The following is an 11,275-nucleotide window of genomic DNA, read 5'->3' as shown; positions in this document are numbered from 1 at the left end:
AAATATATATATATATAATTTTTTATATAACAATATATTATATATATTATTTATATAATAATATATTATATATATTTATGACTAAATTTAAATCATAATGCCTCATGTAGCAATGTGGTTAGCGTCTTCTTTTGTATAGATTTGATCCAGGTTCGAATCCCACACATTACATCTATTTTTCTCAATTTTAGATTAAAGAGCCAATTTCAAGCCGAACACGAGCCGGACACGAACACAAATATTTAAATCGAGCCGAACACGAACACACTGTTCACGAGCCGATTTCGAACACTAGCCGATTTCGAACACGAGCCGATTTCGAACACGAGCTATTTCGAACGAGCCGAACACGAGCCAAGCTTGAGCTCGCTCAAGCTCGGCTCGTTTACAGCCCTACTTCTGGCTACCTCTAAAAGGTGTCTATTTTTTCTCTCTGCTACTTTATTTTGTGTTGGTGTGTATGGACAAGTGGTTTGATGTTGTATCCCATGTGCTGACAGGTACTCCACAAGCATCTTGTCGGTATATTTGGTCTTGTTATCAGACCTCAATACACTACTATTGCACCGTATTGAGTATGAATTGTCATGTGAAAATATTTAAAGCATGCAAGTACATCATTTTTTGCTTTTCATCAGGTATACATCATTTTTTGCTTCTCATCTGGTATGCATCATTTTTGTTTCTCATCACGTATGCATCATTTTTTGCTTCTCATCTGGTGTACATCACTTTTGTTTCTCATCAGGTACAACCAAGCAACACGAGGAAAACAATCAATGAAAGTCACAAAATATTTGTAGGCATTCATCGAGGTTCTAGAACAAGGTTCCCATACCTTTGTGTACCAATTCGAAAACACAAGAGCTCTTATTATCATAACTAACATAAGAGCTCCTAGGGTACTTACCAAACTCAGATGCATCACACATAAGCTTTTATTTATTTGTCTTTTCATACAAAGATAAATACAAACGACTCAACAGACTAAATGAAGAATGTCCCATGCGTTTGTGATGTAGCAGCAACACATCCTCCACACTCATCTCAGATTCTTCTAATTCAGCATTCTCTACCATGGATGTCAAGGCTAAGTCCATCCCCCTCTCTATCAAAGTACCAGAGTCTACTATGCCACGTGTCAATCCCAAGTCACTGGCCAGTCCCCTTCTCCTGAAAGATCAACTTAGGAATATCAAATAAAACAATACATTTTAGTTGAAGTATATTAGCACTAATGGATAAAAAATTCGCTAAAAAGAAAAGAACATGCAAAACATTGGACATAGTCATATAATTGGTACATTTCACCGTACCGTTACCAACCACTTGTTGTGTTCTACCATCAGCGATCTGAATACTTTCTGAACTTGCTCGGTGAGTTTATGAAGAGAACTCAGTAGCAACACTTGTCACATGTCTATATGCACTAGAATATACTATCTATTCTAGTGATTTTATGGTGGATATAATAGCAAGAGCATGTGTATCATAAGTACTTTTGGATGAGTAAGCATAAGTAGATGTATTCTCCTGGGATGACGATAAGGTTGATGCATCCTCAGACACATCACCTGTTGCTTTCTGCTTACCCTTCAAATTTTGTAAGAGCTCATGATCTTCATCAGTAAAAATCCCTTGTCTCTCCCTCGTTCTCCGTTACCATTAGATTCAGTCGGTGGCCTCCTCCACCTCTTTGGCCCCCCGCTTACGACCGCGATCTCTAGACTGTCCATGTCCACCCGTCTCACTTTCCTTAGGTGGCTTTGGACAAGCTTTGCTCAGGTGTTCCACTTCTCCACAGTTGTAGCGTTTTTGGGTCTCCTCTTAGGCACCTGTCGGACAGCAGATCGTGTATCTCGAAGACCACTAGGCTCAAAGTGTAGCCTAATGCGACTGTCATCTTGCAACGTCACAGCGATGGCCTCTTCCAGCAAAGGAATCGTTGTCTGGGCTAGGAGGACAGATCTCCTCTGAAAAAAAACCGGGTTCAGATTAGCCAAAAACTGCATTGTCCTTATCTGTGCAAAGATCTCCTTCTTGCACCCCAAATCAACACAACCTGACATATGTGAGAAGTGATCAAGATCTTGCTGTAGTCACTCAAGCTCTATGGAGTACTCCTGAATTGATCTATCACCGCGTACCACAGCTTCTTTGTCACGCTGAATTTGAAACACACTTATGTGGTTCTCAGTTCCAGCATATGTCTTCTTCAGCTTTGCCCATATGTCATTCGTCTTTCAAATGTCATCCTCTGATGTCGCAATCGATGGAACCATCGAATTGAGTAGCCAAATATAAATCAATGCATGTGTAGTCCTTCTCTCACCGCCCTCAACGCTGTCACTCTTTGGCTTTGCTCCCATCAGGTATCCTTCTAGTCTCTTCCCGACTAAAGCAGCATCGATCTGACGCAACCAACTCAGATACATGATTGGTCCATCAAGCTTTAGATCCATGGGAGAGAGATCTAGTTTCACCTGCGTTGGAGCATGTGTCGAGGTAGTGGTGTCTGTTGAGATGCTAGCTCCCTGTATGAGCCCGACCAAGATTTTAAGAACTTTAGGATCCATTCTCCTATAAGTTTCAATCATTTACCTCCCGTACTATCTTCGTTTCCTGACAACTTCAATCATAAGAATAAATCTACATCACACATAATACACATAGACTTCCTGACTCCTGAACCACAGTTCCTTGAGAAGGCAAGCACTGGACTTTACTGCATACGAAATACCATCAGAAGAAAAGCCTTGCTCCGCTCCTCGCAACAAACCTTGCAGAAGCCCTTCACGACAGAACCCTGCGAGAAGCTTCGATCCTTCCGAGAAAGCAACGATTAGGTAGGTGTCGCGATCTTGTCTGCCTTTCCAGCCAGCTCTATCTCGATCAGGTAGGTGTCGCAATCTCGTCTACCTTCACAACGAGCTCTATCGCAATCAGGTAGGTGTCGCGATCCTGTCTGCCTTCCCAAAGTAGCGATTAGGTAGGTGCCGCGATCCCGTCTGCTTTTATAGTGAGCTCTATCATGATCAGGTAGGTGTCGCGATCCCCTCTACCTTCATAACGAGTTTTATCGTGGTTGCTACATGAAAAAAAGTAAGAGGCTGGCTAACTGCTTGGTCATGTTTCTGATACCATAAAGAATTTATTGCTCTAAAAAACTTACCCATTTCGATAACACTTGGGTTTATAAAGAGCTTTACGATATTTACAAATATATCCTTAGATTTCTTCTATATAGAAAAATAACCCTACATTAGATATAAATCTCATATTTCCTTTGAATTTTCTTTGATGCAGGTATATGTGTGCTTATGCATTGGCTCTCAGCCATCCCGGCATTCGTTGTCGCTGTCTTGCTGCCTATGGAGATGCTGTTAGTGCAGTGAAGTGGTATTTCTCTGCCCTAAAGGTACTATTTTGACATTTTTAATGTATATGCAAGGGCTGACATTTTGATATTCTATGCAGGGCAAGTCGGCTTGGTCGGGAGCATCATGATGACTTAGCTCAATTTATGCTGGGAATGGGCTATGCAACTGAAGCTCTTCATTTACCAGGGATATCTAAAAGGTATAAATGAATATAATTGTTATTTGTTCACACCATGCGGCTTAGTTTACTTGGGCATTGATAGTTGATTCAAATTTATTACATATAAACATTCCAGGTTAGAGTTTGACTTGGCTATGCAAAGTAATGACTTGAAAAGAGCTTTGCAATGCTTACTAACTATGAGCAATAGTAGAGATGTCGGCCAAGGAAATGCCACCACAGATATAACAGAAATTTTGAATCTGACAGCTGCTAAACAGGAAAATCTTGTGGATGCCGTTCAAGGAATTGTTAAGTTTGCAACGGAATTCATGGATCTCATTGATGCTGCAGATGCTACTGGACAAGCAGATGTTGCCCGTGAAGCTCTCAAGAGGCTAGCTGCTGCAGGATCCGTCAAGGGTGCTCTGCATGGGCAAGTATTGAGGGGGGTGGCACTGCGGCTTGCAAATCATGGAGAGCTTACGAGACTTTCAGTATGTTAATTATATATATATATATATATATTGCATCTTTTTTTTGTCATTCATGTTGGAAATAATTGGATTCTCATTGTTTTAATCATTATAAATTTTGCAATCATTACATCTTCCCTTCAACTATTACTTTTGAGTCTATTCCTCTAAATTTTTTTCTAAGAAATACTTTATTTCAGATGTTTTACTTAACATAAATCCTTGTAAGAACTATTTAGACTTTTATCGGTCATTCTCTTTTCAAAAGGCTAAGCTCCTCAATCTAATTTGCATTCATTTGCTCCTAGTGAATTTTACTCCCAAATTGTAATTATACATTTCTCATGGTCCTTTTTTCTACCTTTCTAGGGCAACAATGGATCCTTTCTCCATAAATAACATTATATTGGCCCGATGAATTTTCTTGAACCACTATAATTATCTTCTCTATATTTAACCATCTGTTTTAATCATATCATTTATATCTTTAGTTATGCATCTCCATAAACGACTAATAGATGAGACATTAACAACTTGTTTGGCTGATGTAATTCATTTCCCTACTTTCATTATGTTCTCCACCAAACTCTTCAGGGAAATTCAGGTATTATTTATTTTAGAAAAAAAATATTTTTTATTGATGATCAAAGGGGTTCAACAAAATACTCTCTCTCTCTCTCTCTCTCTCTCTCTCTATCCCCATCTCTAAATGATATATTTATCCATTGTTTTTTGTCTAATGTTGCCGCTTGATTTGAGTTAATAATCATAATGGTCACACGTCTTATTTCACATCTTATAGTGGATGCCATAGAAGGTATTATTCCTGACTGCTATGTTTTCTACAGGGATTGGTGAATAATCTGATTACAGCTGGCCATGGGCGGGAGGCAGCATTTGCGGCTGCAATTTTGGGAGATAATGCACTTATGGAGAAGGCATGGCAGGACACCGGCATGCTCGCAGAGGCCGTCCTTCATGCTCATGTAAGTGTAGTTATTCCTAAGTATTCTAAACATTCATGTTTATCAATGCTGATATATTACAATGAATACTGATAAAAATATTTTTGGCTGAGCTTTTTGCATATAATACAAGACAGTTTTGAGTTTACTAGGAACATAATACTTAAGATACGTGGATTATTATAGTTTGCTAAGGGATATGACTAATAATGACCAAGATGATGATGATGACCTTTGCTATCAGCCCTGAATTTCTTCCCAGAATCTGTGATGTAGAATGCTCAAGCCTGCATCTGTAATCTAGCTTGCAGTCCCTGGGTTCTCATACTATTGTTTTGGAAAATTTACATACACACCACTCAATTCATTTGTCTTTTACATATCTAACACCTAGACTACAAATTTTACATACATGCTCCTAAGGATTTATTCAGTTTATAACGACTGAAAACTCTTTCTGATCCTTCATTTATTTACTCCTATCAGCATTTCTCCCAAAGTTTCTCACTCCATTCTCCCTTTAGGCCCATGGTCGTCCAGCTCTGAGGAGCCTAGTCCAGGCATGGAATGAAATTCTGCAGAAGGAAATTGAGCACAAACGTACTGTCAAAACCGATGCAGCTGCTGCATTCCTGGCTTCTCTGGAAGACCCTAAGCTAACTACTCTTGGAGAAGCCCCGAAGAAACCTCCCATAGAAATCCGGAATGCCATCTCTATCAGCTCCTTCCCTCACTATTAAAAAACCTGGTACACCCGGCCTGATTCAACCTAAGTCAACTACACCATTGATGCTCGAAGCACCATCAACACCAGCTCTAACAGCAACTCCAGCTGCTCCGGCTGATGGTGCTGAGGCTTCACCTCAGGAAACATCACCGACTCCTACTCCGGCGACGGAGGGTTCACAGATTCCAAATCAAACAGCAGATGCTTCAGAGGCTGCTAAAGAACCCTCAAATGTTTCATCAGATAATCTTCAGATCCCCGAAGGTTTTGCGGAGACATCCCAGACTCCGAAAGATGCTATAGATACTGCACTAACCCAAACAGAAGCTCCAGTGTCATCTCCACCCTCTGAGCCAGCTGCATTATAGAAAATGATTTTATGTATTGTTTTAGGGTTTATAGAGTCCAGTTTGCCATTTCATTGATTTTGGTTGTGCATTGTATCTAATTTACTGTAAATTCTTATGTTTTAATGCATTTATATTTAATTTATGGGAGTGGGGAGTATTTTTTTTTTTTGCTGGATTTATTGTAGTTACAGTAACATTTTGTTGGGAATTATATTGAACCGTTTATCATTTGGTGAAGATTCTTGGTTTTAATTGCTTTGAAGATTAGTGAGGGATAGAACGACTGTCGTGGGTGGGGACGGCATGTCTTTTGTTCATGTGAAGCAAAAGATCCAGAAATGTTTGGCTTGAAATATTACATATTGTTTTTGCATTTCCTATAACTGATTCAGCCAAAAAACGACACTTGCATTTCCTATCAAGTAATTATTCAATTTCATATGACTATGCTCTTTAAATAAACCAATTGCAAGGAGATTGGCTAAGGGTAACCAACTCGAAAGTTTCTCCTTCGCCACCCACCTAATAGAAACTATTATACTTAAGCAAGTGAGGGAGAGCATTCAGTCGGTTTGGATGAATCTGTTTTTAAATCGGTCGAGTTGTAGATCTTAAATTTGAACAATTGATCCGATCAAAATTTTAATAAAATCAGATTCACAAAATCAAAATTTATTTTGGTTTAGATGGTTGAGCCAAAAATCAAAAGCTTAGTTGGAGTTCATTTATGAACTAATATAAAAAAATTATGGTATCTTATGGGTATAATATTAAATTAATTTTATAAATCCTACCATTAATTTTGAATTTTACAAATTTTTAGTTATTTGATGAAAAAGAATTAAAATCGAACAAAAATTTGTGAGCTGTACAATTTTTTTTTTTTTAATTTAAATCTAGCTTGCTCTCAAGGTTGAGTTCTTATGGTATGCGGATAATTTTAGGGATGTGTAATATTTAGTCAAATTTTAAAAATCAAATCAATGAAAATTTGACTGATTTGATTCGATTTTAAAAATGTATTTTGATTTTTTTTATTTTTAAAAGTTTCAATTTTAATTTTTATTTAACTGAATAAATTGACAATTTAAAATATAATTAATATTTTTATTATATTTTAATTTTATGTCATACAAATTAAAAAGTTCAAAATTTTATTTTATACAACATATAATTGAAATAGACATTCGATTTATGAAAGTAAAAAATAAGTTGAAAATGCTTTAAAGAAAATAAGTTGTGAAAAATTAATAGAACCTGATGATATCGCAATTGAAGTGTGGAAATATTAAATAGATTTGGGAGTTTCTTAGCTTAATAAACTCTTGAATATCATTTAAGAAAATAAAAATATATTTGAGGAGTGGAGGAGGATTATTTTTGTCATCAAATTTAAGAAAAAATGGGATGCACAAGGGTTTGGAATTTTGTTGAAGTGTCATACATTAAAAGTATGACAGATAAATTGAACATAGTTGAAGGTGTGATATAAGGATATCTCATAATTAGTTTGAATTTATGTTGTGCAAATCTTTCATTGAAGCTATACATTTATTAAAAGATTTGATAGAGATGCATAGAGAGAGTAAGGAGGATCTACATATTATTTTTATTAATTTAGAAAAAGCTTACGATAAGGTTCCAAGAAAATTATTTGGAGAGTTCTAGAAAACAAAGGTGTTGATATGACTTATATTAAAGTAATTAAATATATGTATACTAAAGTTGTTACTTGTGTTCAAACAGAAGGAGGATTGACCAAGTATTTTCTTATTTCAGGTGAATTACATCATGGACCAGCTTTAAGCCCATATCTTTTTGATTTAGTAATTGATGCTCTTACTGAACAATTATAGGAAGATGTACCTTGGTGTATGCTTTTCACTGATAATATCCTTCTTGTGGATAAGACTAGATAAAGAGTTCAGAAAAACTTGAATTATTGATGTTTACATTAGAGGCTAAAGGGATTAGTTTTAGTATATCTAAAACTAAATACATGGAATGTATTTTTAGTACTGGTGGATCTAGTGGCAGAGTTATAACTATGAGATATCAAATCATTAAAAGTAGTTAACATTTTAGATAAATTATGTTGATTTTTTAAAGTGATAGTGATATAGAAGAGGATGTAATTAATAGAAATCAAGCCGGTTGGTTGAAGTAGAGGAATGCATCGAGCCTATTGTGTGATAGACTATTGTGTGATAGAAAAGTACAAGTACCATCAGACTTTAAGGAAAATTTTATAAGATGGTGGTGAGACGCACAATACTTTATGGAACAGAATATTGGCCTTTAAAAGAGAAGCATAAAACAAAGGGTTACTAAGATGAGAATGCTTAGGTGGATAAGTGGCTTGACACTTAGAGACAAAATTTGAAACGAATGTACTCATGAATAGGTTGGTGTAACTATAATGACAGAAAAGATTAGAGAGAAACTTTGAAGATGGGTTAGTCAGATTAAATGTCAATCATCTGATGTTTCAGTTAGGAGAATATACGTTTTAGATTAGAAATGTTAAGAAAGATAGAGGTGGACCTAAAAAGATTAGGGCATATTGTATAAATAATGATTTTTATTTATGAGAATTAAATGAAAATATGATACTTAATGGGACATAATAGAAAAAATTAATCATGCAGCTAACCCCATTTAGCAAGATAAAGGTTGGTTGTTGTTGTTGTTTTATTATAAGCTGACACAAGCTCCTAATAGTAGCAATGTGATTGACATGTTAAAAAGACCCAGGCATTCACCAAACTCTCCATCACTAAAAAATAGAGTCATTGCCTATTCAAGTTGGTCTAGCTTATTAATTGAGCAGAGCTTAACACAAGTACCATTAAAAAGGCCTTGTTTAAATAAGAATCATCAATCACTCAATCTTAAGTCAGATCCACTCATGTTATTAAACAAGTTGATCCGACCCTTTATGTCAAAATCCTCCCAAGTATTTCTTATTTAAGAGCCATATGAAGAAACATTTGATGATACCTTATTCATTTACACAATTCTCAGCCTGCGAGGTTTTGCGACCATTGCCTCTACTTTTTGGTGGGCCTCGATTCTTGTAGGTACTCGTGAAACTTTCAAGTGCTTATCAATTCTCAAAGCAGTCTGAAACCTTTCACCAACCATTCTCCCTATGATAATGGATATCACGATGTATTCCTTGTTGTCATCCACAAAGATATTTGGGACACTTAAAATCATCGGTCATACTATATATTTATCCTCGTGAGCGAGTTTGGCTAGCTTTGCTTTTAACCCATCTGTTGATATAAAGAGAGGCCTTGAAATTTTTCTAATAACGAGAACACAAAAATATCAGTGCATAAACTCAAAAGCAGTACTATGAATAAGGATAATCGCCATGCAAGTCATTGCAACACATATTTTTACATTGAGTTCCAACGAGGACAATTCTGACATGCCCGACTCTCCTTCTACATAGGTTGAGGCAAGGCGGGGATCTTCCATCCTCCTTTGCTCCAAAACTTAAATAAATAAAAATTCTTCCTCCAGCCTCAAACCTTGATCTCAAGGCCTACCATGCTCATTACCACATATAAGAAGATCACTATCCCGTTGGAATATGTCTTTGGCCGAAGAATGGTCCTAATATGTTTCATCAACCATAATAGATTTTAAACTAATAGTAACATGATTATGACCATAATAAATGACATTGAGTTGGGGCATATCTAAGCAAGCATGAGCTTGAAGAAGTTGAGGATAGAGGGAACCTCAAACATAATCTGAATTAATCTGAATAAACACATATCTCACATAGATACATTGTTAGGAGTTTCATCCTTCTTTGCTAACCACAGAGTCACTAAATTACCAAAAACATAATTTAGTTTTGTTTCAGCAAGCTCCTCCACCTATGATTCTTTAAGAAACTTATATAATAAGAAAGATGAACTAATTTTTCCAAGCCAGACACAATCGTGGAAAAAATATAAAAAGCACTCACAAGAAAACACTCAAGAAATAGAAAAGATAATAGTAACTCTTTCTCTCTCTCTCTCTCTCTCTCTCTCTCTCTCGCTCGCTCTCTCTCTCTCTCGCACGCTCTTCATTTTGCCTTGATACTCTCAATTGGGAGATCAAGAGACACGAACCTCAAATAAACTATATATTATTGTCTATAATGAACTGTAATGAAAAAGTTAACCCAACGATCATAAGAAACATAGAAAAGAATTGAAAATCATGTCTTTTATTTCAAAATTTTACAACCATTACAAGTTCAAGAATAGATTACAAATTGACAAAACTATCATGACACAACAATACATTGATACAAATCAAAAAGAAACAAGTCATTATTCTTGACATCATACAAAGTAATAGCCATTGATTGAAGAATACACTGTAGGATTAATTGGCATCTGGGGAATAAAATCTTAGTTGTTCCATCCCATAAGATGATGGAGGAAAGCTAGCTCTGCCTCTATAACCTCTAGTTTCCACCAAGTATATGATCCCCTACTTAATGCTTATGCACAGTATAGCAATAGTTCTGATGGTATTTTTCACTTATATTTCCTTATTTTACAACCAAACCAAAAACTTGATCCTGAATAAAAATAAGAATTTAAATTTTTAATTTATATATATTAATATTGGGATAGTACACAAGGATACGTATCGTTATCAAGTAATGTAGGACTTTTTGATTAAAACCTGAATATCGAACCCACAGGGAAGATTACACAATATGCACTTTTTAGAAAGTTTTTTTTATTTTTAAAAAGTTAATTACTTAAAATAAAAATGATTTTTGCAGGAATTTAAAATTTAAATATTTTTTATATTTTTTATATTTTAACGAAACAGTAACAACTTAAAAAATAACCAAAATTTTTGTAGAAGAAAGATACTTAATATGAAAATATCTTTCTTCTTATCATGAATCAGTAATAAGTATAGGAATTCTATTGTGGAAGTTATGTTATGTCAAATAGGATCAATAATATTATTTACCCTTACTAGAGAAGCTATAAAGAACATTGGCTAATTTAAAGTTTAAATAGTTCTGAAGATCGGCTAGGCAGGAAAGATACTAGCTCTCACTCTAGAGTTCCCGTGATTCCCTCCACCTGGGGGCTAACATTCTCGTATCAGAACCTAAAATAATAAACCAAGTTGGGGGCTTTAACCTGGCACTTTAAAGTCCTCTAACTCTACACCCATCAATTAATA

At 35.7% G+C, this 11,275-nt stretch overlaps 1 protein-coding gene across 1 annotated transcript in view; it reads left to right on the top strand.

The window, feature by feature from the left end:
• Positions 1–6,200, top strand: part of LOC110034171 — a 112,474-nt gene extending 106,274 nt beyond the window's left edge. Inside the window, 6 exon segments of the mRNA XM_020738465.1 lie at positions 3,307–3,399; positions 3,478–3,579; positions 3,677–4,037; positions 4,865–5,002; positions 5,506–5,681; positions 5,683–6,200. Coding sequence (XP_020594124.1) covers positions 3,307–3,399; positions 3,478–3,579; positions 3,677–4,037; positions 4,865–5,002; positions 5,506–5,681; positions 5,683–6,076 — 1,264 coding nt within the window. The 3' untranslated portion in view covers positions 6,077–6,200.
• Positions 6,201–11,275: the final 5,075 nt, after the last annotated feature.

The sequence above is a fragment of the Phalaenopsis equestris genome, unplaced genomic scaffold (assembly GCF_001263595.1).
Source record: "Phalaenopsis equestris unplaced genomic scaffold, ASM126359v1 Scaffold001370, whole genome shotgun sequence".
In the NCBI taxonomy this organism is placed as follows: domain Eukaryota; kingdom Viridiplantae; phylum Streptophyta; class Magnoliopsida; order Asparagales; family Orchidaceae; genus Phalaenopsis; species Phalaenopsis equestris.
The sequence above is the reverse complement of the archived record's forward strand: the minus strand, read 5'-3'. Positions and strand labels throughout refer to the sequence as shown.